This window comes from Silene latifolia, chromosome Y (genome assembly GCF_048544455.1).
Source record: "Silene latifolia isolate original U9 population chromosome Y, ASM4854445v1, whole genome shotgun sequence".
Lineage (NCBI taxonomy): Eukaryota > Viridiplantae > Streptophyta > Magnoliopsida > Caryophyllales > Caryophyllaceae > Silene > Silene latifolia.
Window position 1 is genome coordinate 122973534 of NC_133538.1, and position 19945 is coordinate 122993478.

Sequence of the window (19945 nt, forward strand, 5' to 3'; positions counted from 1 at the left end):
TCTTCATCAACATAAATGATTTAAGACTTCATTAAGAACAAAAAACAATTAATTGGCCAGAAAGCAATAAATCAAATTCACAATTTATTGTAAATAATTAGTAAAGTTAAAATACATGTATAAGAGAAAATCAATTATGATCAAAATATTGAGTATGTGCTTTGATGAGTTTAGTAGAGAATTTTCATAATTTGACACTGTGTCTTAACAAAAAAAATTCACCAATTATGTATGTAAAATAGATTATCATTGAATGGGGGGGGGGGGGGGGGGGGCATTCAAAGGATTTAGATCATTTGCTTTGGTTTTTTTTTTTTTTAAAGTGGTTTAGTTAAATAAACATCTTTTTAATTTAGATATGATTAGTTTGAACAATACTTTAATGGAATGGCTATCATGGTAAATACTTTGATATAAATGGATACTAATTTTAAACCCGTGCAAAAAATGTACGGGTCGTATTATCGTAGTAGCATGCGCTACAATTGGATACAGAAGTTAAATTGTTTAGAATTTAAAACGTTTATTCACTATGCTAAATATTTTATTTATGATTGTTTATGAATATGTGGTGGTGGAAGTAATTGACGTGGACTCACATATAACGAAAAAATACTCATTTATCAATATCACACATATATGGATGGCCATTTAAATTTAAATTCCATTATAATATGAATTGCACTGGACTGAAAACTAAGCAATTTCGCTAAATGCTTCTAAACTGAAAACAAAATGCCATAAAATTATAATAAAATACGAAATAATAATAGATTTCAATGTACGAACTATCAGTCAAAAACGCACATTTGTAGTCATGAATTACGATTAATTCGAACAAATTTTTAATATTTGAAAGCACATCGGTTTTTGAAGATAATACATTTGTATTCCTTATCATATCGTTTAAAAAACATGGACAATGTAAAGTTACGATAAAGGTTATTATTAATTTCTATAATTAGAGCTTATACGATGAAAATAAAATGTTATATAACGTTTTTGACGTATCGAATGAAGCACAAATTTTCTTTTAAAAAAGCTTTATCCATCTCAAATTCAAGACGGGTCAAATAACTAACATTTTTTAAGATATGATAAAATAAAATGCCTAGATATTAGCAAAAGACTTATCTTTATTGATATATATTTGACCCGTTTTAATTTTAAGACGGTTATATCCGTCTTAAAAGTAACCATCTTAAAAGAGGATTTACAATACTATTTTTAACCTTAAGACCCGTTTTAATGTTGTTTAAAATAGGAATTGGTGTATATACAATGGGCTAAGAAGTAAAATAGTAACTCAAAACAATGATCATTACAGATTCAAAGATTCAAGTGTGGGCCAAATTTACCAGCCATTTACCCATTTCAAACCCTAAACCCACATTATTAATAACCAAACAAACACACAATTATCATATTCAATTAACCTCATTACTACCGTCACTCCCCCAAATTTACCAAACCTAAAATATTTAATCTCACCCATCATACCGTCACCCCCTCTCTCTAAATCACCCTTACTACCATTAGTTGATGAACCTTAGATCATATGCATTGCCCTTTCTTTACTCTTTCGAAATTTGCCTATTAATTTTTTGTGTTTTAAAATATTTCTTTGTACGACAAATTCAAGCACATGCTCGAAAAATTATAGCTAATCCAGACCTTTTATTTTAAGGCTTGTTATGATTTGGTTCAGGGTTGGTATGTTTAATTTTATAATATTTTCAGTTTGGATCCAATATTTTGTCTAGTTGCTTTTTAGTCAATTTCTGTTCTTCTTAAGTCTTAAATTTGATAAGATTTCAAACCATGTCCAAATATGGCAAATGGGACAGTTATGTGAATAGACAGAAATGACAAATGGGACAGTTATTTAGAATAGGAGGGAGTATAATGTATGATGCGAATTGGTTTTATTATGATCTAGCTGAATGAATGCACAATGCACAACCAAAGACAGTAAATAATTAAATCCTCTAAAGAACAAAAGAAATTTTTCCTAGAAAATAGGGACCAATAGGAAGCCAGAAAAAAAACTATCTTTTACACTATATAGATATTTGGCAAAAGACCCTTTAACATTTGTACTTCATTTGGTCTTTGGTCTTGAGGTTAGATTGACCCTTAGATTGAAAGAAAGGATCAACACTTGATATTGCCTACTTTTGACAGAAGGAAAGAATTCTTGCATTAGATCCCCCTCTCTCAGAACGGAAACACCGATTCAAATGATCTTTTGCACACTCGCGTAGTACTAGGTTCTCCATGTATGGACAGTCTGTTGAGATTCGATTATCCTTTGGCTTTGGTGTAGATAAGGACAGGTTTTCAATTCGAGTCATTTGATCATTCGATAACGAACCATATTAATTAAAGATTATAACCACACATCATACAGTCCAAGTTCAATTGGGGAGGATATATAGCTGGTTTGGGATCATATTGCGATTTCGTGAGACTGAACTTTAAACCTTCAGCTAATAAGGCTACTTGTGTGCCATCACTCGCCATAGAATTTATGGGCTCGAAACGAGAACCTAGGTTGCACGGACACTCCTCCTAATCGGTGTTCCCGTGTCGGACACCCGTGTCGGACACGACACTCGTCGGACACACGTCAAAACGTGTCGGGCACCTGTAAAGCCGTGTCTAACTTTCATCTTTTATTTGGGCACGTGTCCGACGCGTGTCCATGGTATTTTGAGCCGTGTCCATGGTATTTGGACACACCTTCAAACGGAAAGTTGAATTTAAGGTAAATGACGTGAATAGTTATATGGTTGAATTTGGTGGGCAAATGTTGTTCTTCAGGCAAGTAATGAGATGTCAAAACAGATTGATTATAAGTTGGTTTTTGGTTTTAGAGATGAGTATAAGTTATATTTAACGTCAAATTTTACCTTCATTTATTTAAATTTAATATCAAATACTTTTTCAAAAATAAAATCACATATATAACTACAAAATATATATTTTATTAAATTTAAATAACGTGTTCCGTGTCCTAAATTTCATGGGATGCCGTGTCACGTGTCTGTGTCGTGTCCGTGTCCGTTTTGGTGCTACCTAGGCGAGAACAAATAGAACGGAGGGACTAGATGAAGGGAAAAATTAGGTAGACATACGTCCACAAAGATTACATCAATCTAATTATGAGGTGAAATTCTGAATCCCTCAACATCTACCTACACCAAAATGGATCCCTAATTCCGGATAACTTCAACTATTCATGAACCCATCCTCCTCCACCCTGAACATAACTTGAAGATTTACAGATACTGAAATGCAATGTGATTGCTTCTTTACTTCCATTCAACAATATGATGTCGAATGGTCGAGCAGTAAATGCCAACACATTGGGTGTGGATATACACTATTGCTGCTACAGCCATTCCATTCCATTCCACTCACAAGGGAATCACAGTGTAACATAGCACTTCTGCAGGGAACCAAAGTCTACATTTGTGTAGGATACCGAGCCGTGTTATTGATAGAAAATCCAAGTGACTCGAAATACGCTTGCTCAGCATTAGCCATGCGATCTTGGAATGTAGTCCATTCTCTTCTACACCTCTCCCTCACCTGAAAAGTGAGGGCATAGATTAAGTATTCACAAGTTAGATTCAAAAGATGGAAAGTGTACAGATTTATGTTTTAGCAGGCATGGTATTAAACTTGAGTTATGACCAATTTGATAAGCTTTTGAAGGTTATGACTGCGTTTTGTGACAGTATTTATAGCGCAACGACCAAAACCAGTCAACACTAGATAAAACTCGAGATCAAGACTTCAATATTTAATACCATGATATTAAATATCGGCTTGAGACTTGATCTTGGGATCAGTCGCTGCAGCCTGTTCTCAGTAGTTGCTCTATAAATAAGGTTAATACTGCCTTAATATGGAGCTCGGCAACCTTCGAAAACTCGATCGTTGCAATTTGATGTCACGTCCGATAAATAATATGGCTAATTGACGATTGAAGGAGCATTAGGACATCTCTTTCACCTTTCAGTAAGTGAGTCAGATAGGTAAGAAAAGAATAGGAAACTTACCCCTTCCCACGGAGCCCTGCCATTTTCGGAGTTACCCTGTCCGAAGAGATGTTTTAAGCAATGATTCACAATACAAGTTTAGAAACAAATAGGAAGAATTTCACTGACCTGATTCCCAAGTGATGGAACAGATTGATGAACTATCCACTGAGAATCTATTACTCCGATCTTCTCATGTGCAGGCTGTATAAAATGTTGAAATCAAATCACAACTAATTTGCTCTAGTCAAATGCACGACAAAAGAGCGCTGCATAAAGTAAAACAGATGGATATTACAAAACCTCAACACACTTCCGCAACGCAAAGTCCAGACCCCATCCATGCACCAAATCATTCTGAATATATGGCACATCAATATTAGATTCAAATACAACCAAAGAAAAAGTTTCTTAACATCATTTTTTGTAGAATAAAATAACACGTGATTATGGACGACCTTCTCATATTAATTCACATTTCACAACAATAATCCTAACTATGGACGACCTTCTCATATTAATCCATACTACATTTTAACTTCGAATAAACCCAACTATCAAATCTTCTGCTCAAAATAGGCTAAGGCCAGTTAAAAAACCTCATATGTATTAAATGGCGGACAAAAGAATATGAGTGATCATTTTGAAGAGAGTAAATTGAGTAGTTATTATTATATAAATTTTTCTTTACAAAACAACAAGTTAAAATCTACCATTTTCTATTTTGAGAAGACGAGGCCAATAGTTAAGATTATTCTAAGTTAAAGTGTAGTATGGATTAATATGAGAAGGTTGTTCATAGTTGGGATTAGTGTTGTGAATTAATCCTTTTAACTTTTGTATAGCAACAACTTATCGAGTTTTCCTTCCTTTTCCCCTTTTTTCTATTATTCTTTTTCCCAATCATTATTTCACCATATCAAATCATGAATCATGTTAACAAACCCCCAGACTAGGGATATAGGCCCTCTTGTTGTCGTAAATGACAACTAAATCCACAGCATACGTAGAAATACCTGGAGCATATGCCAAACACAGCGCCAGGCGCTTCTGGAAAATACAGGTGCCATAATTTCAATGAATCTGAATGTGAAAACAACATTTAGAATCTTGTCAAAATCCCTACCATAAAAAATATGCATACATATATATAATTATATACATATAAAAGGTCCAGTCTAGATAATTTTACATACGCAGCACAGGGTGGAAGCACTGGATCAGGACACCATCCAGTCTTTTCTTCAGTTATTCTAAAGAAGCAGCAGCAATATAACAAATAGCAAAGGTTCAGATTAGACAGTCGAAACATAGGCGAAACCAAAAATATAAGCTACACAAATCTTACTTGTGGACCTCACTATCACCTCGTCTCTTTGTCATTTGCCATGTTAGACCTTTGTCAGGCTCCAAGCCAGGCTGTGAAATCTCTAATCCATGCTTCCTCACCAATTTAAGATATCTATAACATTGTCAATAGTAACTCAATTTAAATAACTCACTCAAATAATTATTTGTCTAGAAGAATGAGGAATTCAGAAAGCTCACTCCTCTGCATTGAAGTGTTCAACCCCAAGGTCCTCATCCCATATAAATATGTAATCATAAGCAGCCACAACATCGGGATGCAAAAACCTTTTCGCATACCACCTGAGTAATATCCAAATTGGAAAGTCTAAGTAATAATATAAAGAGTGAGTCCGTGATTATCAAAACATTATTATTAAATTATTTGATTTTGGATATAATCAAGAAAATTATTTTGAAAGGGAGAAAAATTTACCCAATTAACACAACAAATTCTACATCCCAATCAGCTAAAAGGAAATGCTCTCAGGTACGGATTTACACATAACAGAAATCTTACATATATGCTCCTTCATTCACAACAGTAACACGACTGAACTTAACATCTTAATTCACAGTTAACTGTCAAACTTCTAATATATTTAAGAAAATGGTATTTTAAGCTTTAACCAGTAAAACATTTCAAATAAGACGTTATGACCATAACTTATGGTCAGGCATTTGAGTATTAAACATAAAACAGCAAATGTTCAAGATAAATTCGATGTTATAAAATAAACAGTGATAAATTTTTAACCTGTACAGTTTGATAGGGGAGTATCTGTTCAACATGAGATTTTTTATAGAAAGTTCCATTGAAAGGAAAGTAAATCATAAGAGCACAATCTCACTTTAATACAAAATTACAAACATTTTCGAATAAATTGTCTGAAAGTAATTGGGGTCCCTTTAAACAATCCGCTACCTTGGTCCAAAGTAAATCTTAATAATAATTGTCGCTATAGATAATCTCAAAAGTGAGAGCACTCTTTCATTAGTTCCGTACACCCAAGGCCCAAGTAGACCAAATTTCTTAGTAGATAAGTCTGCACATTAGCATTGTCACTTCTTCTACCCCACATTCCAAGAAATTTAAATTGAAAGAGGCACGCCAAAGAACTAGGACATGCCCATTGATCCCCTCAAATTCCAATTGCCCTCGGCTATATAGGAAAATCAAGTCCACAAAAAAGAAAAAGAATGTGATCCACATTATAACTCCTTTCCAACACATTACACGAACAATAGGATAAGTATCATAAAAGTTTACCCCGCAAAACTCCACAAGTATTAATCCGTTACAAAACCAAAGTCCAACATGGACATTAGGAGGCCATTGCTCCCCAAATCTCCTTCATTAATGGACTCAATAGAGAAAATTTTGGCCTCAGAGCTGATAAACTAAAACTCAAAATTAAAATCCAACGAATATCACATCCAAGCAACAGATGCACCGTAAAGCAAGAAAAGGAATCAAAAAGCTCTATGTTTTACAACACGTGCACATATTCAAGTGATGGACCCACCATGACTCACATTTTGAGACATAAGATACCTATTCCCAGGATGAGGATACGGTATGGAGACATCCTCAATGAATTGGTCAAAAATATAATCACATGGAGTTTAAAAGTGAAATAAAGAGCTTTCAGACATAGAGCCTAATCATCAAAATTCATACTACACATTCCATATAGGAGACTAAAACTACTTTTCTCGTACATGCCCACCTCTCTATCTTCGCTGAAGTAGTGCAGTAGTGGATCAATTAGCGTCCGGTGGAGATTTCATAACATAAATCTTTTATGTTGCGTTGAATACGGGTTTGGCCTAGCTATATGTCATCTCTTTTTGCACCTGTCCATAATTCTTTCTAGCCATACGGCAATCCCCGCCAGCCACTTTAAGAATGAGAAATGACTAAGCGCTAAAGACAAGCACCGGACATATGAATGTTATAACTGCTAAACAAAAACCACACTCCTTTCCACTCTATTAACAATGTTATTATTATTGGGTGGTTGACACCAACTGAGTTAAAAAGGCTTTAAAGGTTACCAAAATCACATTTGGAGATTGTAACAAAATACATTTATAGTGTAATAGACAATATTAAATATTAGATAGAGACTTAATATCACACAGCTAATCCTTTGATTTTAAAAGGCGTGGGAGCCACCTCAACTAAAGAGCACTTCTGTAAAAATAGAACCTTCTTTGTTTCAAATCCTCATTTAGATCCCTTTCATTGAACTACCTATCAGCAAGTTAAAGTTCATTTAGGACCTGACATCTTGTAGTTCGTGTAAACCCAAAGATTTCTTTGTTCCACGCCTTCAGTTGCTCCTTAATATACTCAAAATTTCTTCACAAACAAAAATGACGCCCCTTTGGCCACTGCACAAGTATTCGACCACTCGCTAACCCTCTTAGAAAAATCATGATGAGTGATCAACATATTTACCTATCATGAAGGGTTAGGACCTCACTTCACTGGACATGAGTGGATGACCAAAGGGAAATGCTCAGAGCAAGGCCTTAGAAGCTCAAAATAAAACCCAAATGGTTATATAAAACGATCAAGCATGAAGACACCCTTCAACGACCAACACTTAATAACGTAAACCGTCATGAATCAACAGTAGATCACATAATCTCTTGGATATAAGAATCAAACTATTGCACAACTCTTAACGGCATACTAAAGCCGTGTCCTTCCAACATATCGTACAACTTTGAAAACAGCCCCCTTTATCCACTTCGGTAGAAAAATGCCACCACTAAGTTCCTCCCAAATTTCCGCTCTAGGTCTAAGGGAATTAGAACTGTCTAAGCCCCCTCCCACCTCAACATTTGGTGAAAGGAAGCATTTCCAACTCCTTCATAAGCAAATCCCAAACACGGATGAGAAACATGCCAGCAGATAACCCTTGTGAGATAATGTTATATTCTCTTACTAACGCTACACACCTTGTGACGCCATATCATAAAGCTAATGACAAGCACTTCACTGAATGCAAAAACAAAATGAGAATAAAGATAGCTCTGTAGTTGCTCACCACTTGGTTTGTTTACGAGCACTGACATGGATAGCTCGCTTTGACCACTCAAACTCATCCCACTCAGTTGTCCGACCATCATAATGAAAGAGGACAATGGTAAAGTTCTCTGAAAACTGTGACATCAATATCAGCAAAGGAAATTTGATATAAAACAAGTCATACAGCGAAACAGCCTAACCTTCTTGACACATGCATCAATAGTGGCTCTCTGATCAAAACCAACTGTGAAGGTAACTAGATATTTGGGTTTGACAGTCAAGTCCTGCGAACATTAATACGTCAACATGTCTAGAAACATACACCTTGATTTAAAAAAAAAAAAAAAAAAAAAAAACCATTAAATCTACTATGTAAATGCCGTCCCAGAAATTAGCATTTCCCTGCCTTATAAGTATGCATCATATGTATGTGGCATGCTTGATTGCAAAGAACAATTGCACTAATAATTTTTTTCAGTAGAAACAAGATATTGAAGGAAGGGGAGAGATAGGGTTGACGTGCAATGGAGCGTAATTGAATACACCTCTTGTAATGATGAATGCAAAAGCTGAACTCCAGCAAATTTTTAATACAAAAAAACAGTATTCAATTATGGTCCCCTGCTAGTCACTCTTCCACCTTGTCTTGTAAAAAGTGATCTGCTACACTGTAATTCTGAGCGTCACTTATGTGTTAGAACCTTACGTTTGTCAACAACTTCACATAACTGGATTTGCAATGGTAGCATGCTTAAACATGCAAGTATGAGATGATAATGGTAAAACATTCAGAGCAAACTAAAAGATGCAACATATTCTTAGATCAAACAAACTATATTATTTCATGAAGTTTTTGATTGGTATTGTGATATAGGTTCCAGCCATCTTTACCACACCATCAAGCTGAGCCATAATGATGAGCTTATCGATAGAAAATGCATTTTTTTTCATGGAATTAGATAATTGATTCAATCCATAATCTCAAATTGGTCATCGTGCGTAGATTTTTTGGTGGTTGCATAATAAATACAGCCAATGCACTTCAAAATATAGTCATGGTAACCTTCACAACCTTTACAAAGCGGTCGCAATGTGGAGTTGCGGCCTAGATTTAATACCATGCATTTTCTTAACAAAGGCAACATACAATACAGGAATCTAATTCCAAACAAAATCATCCGGCAATAAACTAGTTAGCCAAACTGCTATTACTAAGCAAAAAGCAAATCCAATAACTCCAGATAGAAAGTACACCTCTTCAGGCAAACCCCAAAGTCTACGAACAAAGAAATCGGTTTCAGATACAACAATTCCTGGTGGTAATAGCTCAGCACCCCGGGGATTTGTTGGTGCCCAAACCTGTGTATCACCTACAATGTTAATGATGGCACTAGCTGACAATGACGGTTATACTCATGTTGCCTTCGGTTACCACAGAACTTCAACTTTGAAAATTACCTGAAGCCTTGACAAGTAACCAGAAGCTTAAAACTATAACATAGAAATATGACACAGAATATAGATAAATGGAACAAATAGCAAAGACTAGCTCATTGCAAAACCAACTGAAGCGTAACACAAAAATATGACTAAAAGAACGGGAATTGGTCAACTAGTACAACCCAATTGATACACAAACACATTACAAAAGATGGACAAAGTAGACACACAAAATTTGGATCCAACCAATCAAACATGATTATGTAGTAAACCTGAGATAAAAGCAAAATAAATCAACACAAATTTATTCTTTAAAAGATTATGTTGATGATTAATCTTTGTTACTTCGACACTTCACTAAGCAACAGTATCGCATGTCAAAATACTTGTTTGACCATAATCATGTATCGCTTTAAAGTTTAAAACGGAGTGTCACTCCCCACAACCAACCCCTATATTCTCGGCACAATTTTCATCTTGGGTCATTTAGAAACATCCTCTTTGTGTTAGAAACAGAAGGGTAAGATTGCGTATATCCGACCCCGTTACCTCGCAATTTGCAGGAGCCGTTAAGGCATCTCTACCCCGCAATTTGTGTGTGCCTGATAGCGTCAAATAGAGTCGAGTCAATTAAGTGTTTGTAGGTAAATAAAGTGGCCAAACGGAGTGAATTGTCATTGAAATAAGGAAGTTTTGGTTTGATTGCGTGCTTGAGTCGGTTTTAATTGATAGGATACAAAGGCTTGAAGTTCAACTTAAAAAGTCAACTCAAAGTCAACCAAGGTCAAAGCCGAGCGGTCAACAAGTCAAGGTCGAGACAAGCTTCCAAAGTCCCTACCCAAGCTCAAAGGAACGGGATAGATACACCGTTTGAAGTCCTTTACCACGGAACCAAAACAAGGAGGAGCAAGGTGATAACAAGAAATAAGAGGCAAGAATGTCAGACTAAAACCGTGCCTCGCAAAAATTAAAGACCGTGTTTTGTGGAAGTTGAAAGCCCGTCTTGGTTTTTAACCTAAAAAGGAGTGCAACCCTATATATACCCCATGTTTTGAACACTCCCATTATCATCTAAGCATATCTAATTATTGAACAATTTCAAAGACTTGTGTTGAGAGAACTTGATATTTTAGAAAGAAAGGTGTAATCTTTGACATTGAATGTTAATCTTTCTTCATTTTGTGGGTTGTAACAAGATTATGGAAGGCTAAATCCTTCTTTGCTTGGTGTAATTCATCCAAAGTTTCCATCTTTGGTATTGTAAGACTCTTTTAATCTCTTTTTATTTATCCATTGATCTTTCCTTGTGCATATTTTCTTATGTTGAATGAGTTTATGCTTGGGTTGGCCATCCATGCTTGTTATTTGTTCAACTATTGCAAATTCTAGAGAAATGGTTTAATCTATCTAGGATTAATTGGAGCAAGCTTGTTGTATGTTGATTTGGTTTAAAGGATTCATGCAATAAGTAGGAAATTTCATGTCTTTTCTCATTTGTATGGTTTAATCTTGTGAGAATTGATCCTAGCTTCTTATCTCGGCACCACTCTTAATGCTCATGTTTGATTTGCACTCATGGTTTAATGAATTGTTGGTTAAACTTGAAGGATATACATGGATGGTTTAATTTGTGTATGTTAACATCTTGATTTGATAGTATTGGGTGGATAATAAGAAGAGAGTTACAAAAGAGTCAAACTTTATCTTTGTTGGCTACTAAGGAAGGATTACACCAAGTCCTCTTTAATATCGAATTTTCTTGCTCAACAAGTGTTTGTCATATTGCTTGTTAGAAAAAAATTGCAACTTTACATTGCATTTATGTTACCAATCAACTCAAAACCCCCCCTTTGTCTATGTTCATCTATTGTTTGTCATTGTTAATAACCATTGTTTGTTCATAAACTTGTCATTAGAGCCTAAATTGGTAGTAGAGTCTAAGCTAAGTATTCAATAGTTTACAATTCAAGTCTTTAGTTTAAAAGTCCTTCTCTTGGAATCGACCCTTACTTGCACTATATTGCTTTAACAATTAGAGTAATCTAGAGTATAGTTTGGCTTATAAATTGTTAATTTGGTAGTTTAATTCTAGCATTTACGACACCTAGTATTTTACTAATCAGTGCCATTGAGGAGGCACTGGGGTGCCATTGAGGCACTGGGGTAGTAGTTGTAGTTGTTGTTGTTAGTGTCACTTGACACTGGGTCGCACCTCACACCGTGTCATGCATGATAAGCAACAGAAGGACAACAAAATCACTTCATAGGCTAACTCAAATTCTAAACTAATTAAATATAAAAAATTCATTGTTGCGAAAATCATAGAATGGATCAGCGAGTTCGTGATACTATCACTGTCAATAGGGAAGAAAAAGTTCTCCCAAAATCTGGAAGACTAGGAAAAATTTTAGGCTTCGTCTCACCCAAGTACATTTTAGCAATTTAAGCATAGTTAAAGACATATAAAAGAGGGTGCCTACCTTGGTGACATTTAATGTCTGGCCCTCTGAGAGCACAACTGTTCTCCCTTTCAATGTAGACCAGACATTCAATAGGGCTTGGGTTGAAATGCCAGAATACTTGTCTTCAATGTAAGTAAGATCAATTTGAGGGAGTAGAGGAGACGGAAAATTTATCTGTCAAAAGTAAGCATTCTCAATAAGTACCATGATTTTATTGTAAGATATTATAACCGATGAATGGAAGCTAGTTCGTGATCAGTTTTAACTTTTACGTCGAATCATCATGTACCTTTGTCATGGAAAGTGTAGGAAAAGAAACCCCCAAAAAGAATCCAAACACGATTCCAACAAATGTAGTCAAAATAAGCTTCATCATTTCATTTGGTTTTCTCATGTGCCCACTGTAGCCAAGGGCAAGGAAAATTTCGTTCAGCAGAGATCAACTTAATAAATTATACGGAGTACGAAAATTCAACTAGAATGATCAAAGTGAGAAACAACCTCCGTAAAATACTTTTCATTTTTAATAGAAGGCGCGGACGGCGGAACAGAAAATGTACAAGTCCTGAGCCTCCGAGAGATGGGTGCTCAACATGCTCATCAAACTTGAGATCTCTGGAATATTGAGAGAAGAGGAAACAACTTGACGGCCATCATCATAAATGCCTGCATCATTTGCAATATTCAGGAATGAACAGCTATAATTTCATCAAAATCAGCTACCCCAAACACAGTTAACAATTACAATTACACGGTTACACCGTCTAGCAAACAGCTATTATCATATCTGGTTAAAACGATATCCAGCTACTATAATTCCGAAAAGGCGTACAAAAATATGTAAAAATGAGATTCTAAAATGAATCACGTTAATCAACCGACACAGCCACTAAATTATTGAAAAGTAGAAAGAATGATAGTAGTACCTTTTGAAAAGAGAAATTGGAAATGGAAAGAAAAGGGGTTATTCAGTCAGAACCCTAAAATTATACGACCGAGAGAATTAGTTTACGCTCTGCTGAGCAAATAAGTTTGGCGTGAGATGGTTCACACTTATTTATCTTCCTTATTTTTGGCACACTAGCAGTTGAGATTTTTTTTTTGGAAGGAAAAATCATAGATCATTTCATTAATAAATCGTCAAACGGCACTTACAAGAGATATGTATAATCGAAAACAAGAAATCTAATAGAAGCCAAAAGACAAATTCCTCTCGTAAAACTAGGGATCTCAAAACATGATATGACAATTCGGCTCGTCCTTGTATCGCTCTCTTCATGTAGCTTTGAAGGATCCTTCGTTTGATTCATTGATGGAGAAAATTTACCTTGTCGGCGAATAACGCGTATCAATTGCAGAGTCGTATGACAAATCATCAACAAACCGCTCTTATCTATATTTCCAATAAAACAAAACCCTAGAATGTTACAGAAAAAACTCCGAAATTAGAGACAGACAAACAGATCTCACCAAACGGGAGACTTTTATTAATGAATTCATAAGTTTTTATACTAATAATTGATAAATAAAAACTTTTATGGGCTTACCATCGATTAATGGTCGATGAAAGCCCCCCAAATTTGATTATTGGGTGCTAGGGTTTTAGAGAGAAAAAGGGGGTGAGAGAAATTAGAGAGAGAAGTTTATTTTTTTTATCAATTACAGCAGTTGAGAATTCGGTTGAGGAAACAAACAAACAAATCAATCAATCAATAAGTACAGTTCAACCTTTAGAATTACTAGTTTTAATCCCGTGCAATTTGCACGGGATTGCAGTTTTTAGTGTTGTCATTTCTGAATAATGTTTAAAAGAATGATTAACCGTATTTAAGATTTTCGATTTGTAATATAATTTTATATGTAATTACTGCGTATGTATATAGGTATATGAGTTATGACTGACGTACTAAAACTATTTTAATATTAAAAACACAGTTTATATTCAAAGTATATCAAAATATAATGAACCTATATAAATTTGAAATATCATAACATTGTTACAATATACAATCATAAGTAAATGGTAATACAAAAATCTCAAAATTTTCTTTATTATATATGCATTTTTCATTGTCACAACTTACTCATAAATTAGAGTTGTCAACCCATTTTCACTTATGATGCAACGTATTGTTAAACCACAAATTCTCATTATAGACGGATAGTGGTAGTGTCCCTCTCACAAATGAAAGTGGGTAGTGCAAGCGGGTGGAAAATTGATACCCCCACTTGCCCTCTCACTTTAATTTTGTGAAAGAACCACGATCCGTCTATAACTATAGATGGATAGTGGCCGTCTATAATGAGTCGGACTGTTGTTAAACATGTGTAAACACCAATCTTGGAAAATAGCAACCTTATTATCATATACAACCAAATAACTGTTTTTGTTCCGGGTGTAATTCCAGATCAAGTATAGTTACCACCCTTGGCTTGTTGAATGATGTCTTGAGTTGGATTCTCCTTTGGTCTTAATCGTTCCTCGCAGCTTCTCCTGCAACAATGAACGAACTGAGGGCTTGGCTTTGTGCCAAGCGTACTCACTCCGACGCTCAAGTCAGTAAACTTAAGAGATAAGTTGTTACTTGGCTGAATGTGTATTGTAGAGAGATAAGGAAGATATTACCAGATGAATAGTGTATTTAGGTTTAGTTGTGGATTAGTTGGGATCCTTTCCTCAATGAAGGTTGAGGAGTATTTATAGGCTTTCACCTTTTGTCACGTAGTGGCCAAGTGGCCAAGTGGCTAGCAGGTGGAAAGACTGATCTACCCCTCGGCCGAGGGGCCTATGGCTGGTCGGCGGATCCTGTTGACTCGCCGCCGAGGGGTCCTGGATATGAGTACGCGGATATGTGTCCCTACCGGCGGGTTACCATGCCGAGACCCAGTGACGGGCCGATGGGTCGATCGGCTAGATTGTCCAAGTCGTTGACTTGTTGTGGATATCTTTGACCTTGCTCAATCATGTTGACTTGGTCGGGGTGCGAGAATATGCCCCATCAATTTGCCCCAGCGTAGTCTATGCCGTGGTATGGGCTCCGATGTATGTTTGAGCGTATATTCTCGCAAGTAATTTGTAAAAAATTTTCTCGACGGCTTCTTCTGCGGCGGCTTCTTTTACCTCGGCCTGGTCTTTCTTAGGCCGTACCATATCACCCCTCCACATGGATGCGTAAAGGGCATCCGATGTGGAAAAGAAAGTGACGCCGAGACCAGGGGTTGAGAGTGCCGGTTGTTTTTGATTGCCCCGACCGGCGCTTTTTAGCTTGGTTGATTATGTGGCGGCGGAGAGCGGATGCTTGGGAATTTGTTGAGGAAGGTGAATAGGCCAGGAGATATGAATAGGCGTGTTGAAGACGCTTGGTCATCTGTTGCATTGATTGACGTCTAATCGTTGCAACGATTGACATCCCGTGGTTGCATGTCCGACACGTGTCTGCACGCCGATTGGTTGACGCTTCATGGGTCATTCTCGATTGGTCCTTCTTCATGGGCTTTTCCCTATAAATAGGCGTTATCCCGTGAAATTGGCCACCAATTTCATTCTCTAAAATTTTCCTCTAAACTTTCAAGGGTTTTCTTTGTCTTCTAATCTTGAGTTGTTACTCCGTGAGCGTTTTTTCAAGGTAAACAAACAAACTTCCTTCTTATTTTGTTAAGTAACTATTGCTATCATGTCTTCCGTCGACGCCGGGCTAGTACTTCGCACCGGGGTCCTAGGTCTCCTTCTCCCGAAGTTGATCCTCGAGTTTTGGAGGAATGGGATGACTCCGATGAGGTTGATGACGATTTTGGTGATGATGCTTTGAAAAGGCTCGCCCTAATGAGGAGAGGCGGCGTGTTATGGATCACGGCGACGCTTGTAAGGTCCGCCTTGACTGTGCTTGGACCCATAAGCTTGCCCGTTGTTCCGGCGAGAGATTTTTCGAGGACCATTTCTCCTTTGGCGAGGGGTACGAGATCGTTATTCCTAGGGAGGGTCGCGGTCTGTTGTCCTCCACCGGGTCATACTTGGTGTATACATGCGGCATTTGGAGTACGGGCTCCGGTTTCCGCTAAATGAGTACGTTATGGCTATCATTAGAGCCATGAACGTTGCCGTTGCCCAACTACACCCGTTGGCCATGAGGACCATAGTCGGTTTTGTTTGGTCGTGTCTCTTCAAGGGAGAGGCCCCGACGGTGAATTTATTCCGCCGCTTCATTATCTCCCGCCATCGCACCTAACCGTGTCGGATGGTACAATGTGCAAACGGAGCATGGTTATGCTTCGTTGACAAACTTACCTCCCGCAAGGACCGGAGGGATCGGTGGGTGTACGTTAAGGTGCCGGATGACTATCCGCCGCCTCGCTCCTTCCAAAGACCCGGTTAATTTGCGGTGCGAGACTAAGGCGGAGCGTGACAAGTGGGTTTCATACAAGAAGCTCAAGATGGATGCCACCGTGTCTACCTTAACGCGGATGAGAAGTTGGCGATGAGGCTCTTTGAGACGGATGAGAGTGGGGTGCCGAGAAGATGGATTCCCCCGACGCAGATCATTCTTCAGGATGAGCCGCTTTGCTATGTCGGTCTCATACCTGCCCTAGCGCGGGGTGAGTGGGGTCGGTGCAAGGCCCATCATCGCTCTCAATGTTCTTGTTCTTCGAACTTTGATTTATTTCTTCCACCTAACTCCCGCTTTGTTTCCTTTGCACCGCTTTGGGCCGGACACATTCGAGAATATCCTCCGGAGAATGGGGCTGCACAAAGATAAGACCGTTGCTAAATTGCATCCCAAGGCTCTTACCCATGACCGCAGGACGTCGCCGAATGAGCTTATGGACCAACGCACCGAGACGCTTGAATGCGGTGGAAGCCCAGGCGAGGGTCGTTAGTCAAGTGCCGCGCCGTACGCGAAGAACAAAGTCTTCGGCGGTGGTGGCGCCGACATCAGCTCCACCCCCCATCCCCCCTGTTCAGAAGGAGACGGTGGAGATTGTTTACATCTCTAATGGGGATGATTCTGACGAGGAGGAGGGGTCTCCCCTTGTCCGTAAGAGAAAGCAGACGACCTTTTGCCGCCGCCGTTGCTTCGTGGCCGACGAGGAGATGTGCCCTTCGGCCAAGAAGGCCAAGCACGGTGATCGATCTATCCGGTGGCTCGATTTAGCCGGTTCATCAGCGCTGCCGATGACAAGCTCTTCGGCATGTCGATGTATGTTGATACTCGATGCTTTCTTTAAATTTTGTAGATCGCCGATCGCCGCCGCTGTTGAGCAAAGAAGTGAGTGAGAAACCCGCAGGTGATGATCATGACGTCGCCATTGGGTCCTCATCCCAGAAGGTTTCCCTTTCCCGACCGCAGACTAGCGATCGAAATGTCACCGTTGACCCTTCATCCCGTAAGGTTTCCCCCTCCCGCTCGTGGCGGTAGGTGCGAGGTTGGTCGAGGAGTCGGCGAGGTGGAACGAGCTGGCCGGTGCTCGCATTATAGAGCAAGAGAAGGCCGTGGCTCGACCCGCTCTTGAGCTTGATGTCACTAAGAAGGTGGCCGCGAAGGCGAGGCTGGATCTCCTCTTGCCGAGAGAGCCAAGGCCGAGGCCGCCTGCGCCGAAGTTGCAAAGTTCTTTGGAGAAGTGTGACCTTGTTCGAGGCATGCCGACCTTTATCTCCAAAGCAGAGGAATGAATTTAGGAGCAAATTTCGATCCGGGAAGGTGATCCGGAGCAAGGAGGCCATCATCAGGCAAAAGGAGGACGACATTGAGATGCTCCAAACCAAAATGCTCCCCGACCCGTGTTCCGACTTCGGATCCGGCCGAAGCACCGCCAGGGGAAGTGATTGAGGAGCTTTTTCCTCTTGAAGGTTCCTTTCCGTGGGACAAATACGACAAGCTGTTTGACGATAAGCTCGAAGCTAAGGAGAAAGCCGTGGAGGAGAGGGTCAAGGAGGCGGCGAGAGTGAAGATAGAGCAAAAAGCGGCCGAGGAGGCGGAAGCTATCGCTGAGAAAGCTAAGGCGGCCAAGGCGGAAGCCGATTGGGCAAGGGCAGTTGAGGCTGCCGGGGCTAAGGCTGGGGCTGCTGAGGCTGCTGGGGGAGCTACTGGGTTGCCCCTTGAAGAAGGTGCTGCTACCGCTGCTGATGGCGAGCAACGGCAGACATAGGGAGATGATATCCGTAGCCTTTTGTCTTTTGGTTTGTCCTTATAATTTCTTGTAATTCGTTGAACATTTTTTAATAAGAGCTCGTTTCTTCGCTTCCGCCCGGCCGAGGTTTTTACCTTACCTCTTTTTCTTGCGCTAGTGTTTGAGCCTCAACTGTACTTTTAGCGCCTCTGTCTTCGTCTGGGTTGTCTTCTTACGTTATTAATTGAGTGTCTCTTTTGTTTCCGCCTCGGCTTGGCCGAGGCAGTCTAGAGCGCGTATCTCAATCGTGTTAACGCTTCTAAGGCATTTTGATTGCTTTGCGAGTATCAACTGCGATGGTCGTGATTGCCGCTCTTGTCGGTGTGACAGTGTGAGCCGGCATCTACCTCTTCATGAATCTGCCGTAGCGTCTACCACTTGGAGTGACTGCGACGGCGTCCAACCTCTTGGGGTGACTGCCGTGGCGTCTACTACTTGGGGTGACTGCGACGGCGCCTATTTCTTCATGAGACTGCCGTGGCGTCTACCACTTGGAGTGACTGCGACGGCGTCCAACCTCTTGGGGTGACTGCCGTGGCGTCTACTACTTGGGGTGACTGCGACGGCGCCTATTTCTTCATGAGACTGCCGTGGCGTCTACCACTTGGAGTGACTGCGACGGCGTCCAACCTCTTGGGGTGACTGCCGTGGCGTCTACTACTTGGGGTGACTGCGACGGCGCCTATTTCTTCATGAGACTGCCGCTCTTGTCGGTATGACAGTGTGAGCCGACATCTACTTCTTCATGAATCTGCCGTGGCGTCTACCACTTGGAGTGACTGCGACGGCGTCCAACCTCTTGGGGTGACTGCCGTGGCGTCTACTACTTGGGGTGACTGCGACGACGCCTATTTCTTCATGAGACTGCCGCTCTTGTCGGTATGACAGTGTGAGCCGACATCTACTTCTTCATGAATCTGCCGTGGCGTCTACCACTTGGAGTGACTGCGACGGCGTCCAACCTCTTGGGGTGATCGCCGTGGCGTCTACTACTTGGGGTGACGCGACGCGCCTATTTCTTCATGAGATCGCCGTGGCGTCTACCACTTGGAGTGATGCGACGGCGTCCAACCTCTTGGGGTGACCGCCGTGGCGTCTACTACTTGGGGTGATCGCGACGGCGCTATTTCTTCATGAGATCGCCGCTCTTGTCGGTATGACAAGTGTGAGCCGACATCTCGCTATCGATAAAGACTCGCCGCTCTTGTCGGTATGACAAAGGTGAGTCGGCGTCTGCTGCTTTCTAGCGACTATGGGAAGAGTGAACATTTTGATGGAAGACTTGGATGATTTTTCATTTAGGTAAAAACATGCGTCGGGGTGCCCACAGCTGTTTTGGACACCTCCGCCGCTACATAGGTTATTCCCGAGATTATCGGCGTCCTAATGGCCTGTCGAAGGCACAACGTCCTAGTTAGCCGCTAGTTACATCCATGAGGTCGCCC

General features: G+C 39.7%; 1 protein-coding gene across 1 annotated transcript; it reads right to left on the reverse strand.

Moving 5' to 3' along the window:
• Positions 1-3111: 3111 nt before the first annotated feature.
• LOC141634281 (uncharacterized) lies at positions 3112-13363 on the reverse strand. The gene is made up of 15 exons (XM_074446507.1): positions 13262-13363; positions 12837-13001; positions 12625-12736; positions 12354-12509; positions 9688-9792; positions 8634-8717; positions 8453-8568; positions 5595-5696; positions 5395-5508; positions 5243-5299; positions 5063-5129; positions 4350-4403; positions 4176-4250; positions 4068-4103; positions 3112-3594 (listed from the first exon to the last, which is right to left on the reverse strand). Exons 2-15 carry the CDS (start codon positions 12854-12856, stop codon positions 3469-3471), a joined length of 1224 nt encoding a protein of 407 aa, XP_074302608.1. The 5' UTR covers positions 12857-13001; positions 13262-13363; the 3' UTR covers positions 3112-3468.
• Between the last annotated feature and the right edge of the window lie 6582 nt (positions 13364-19945).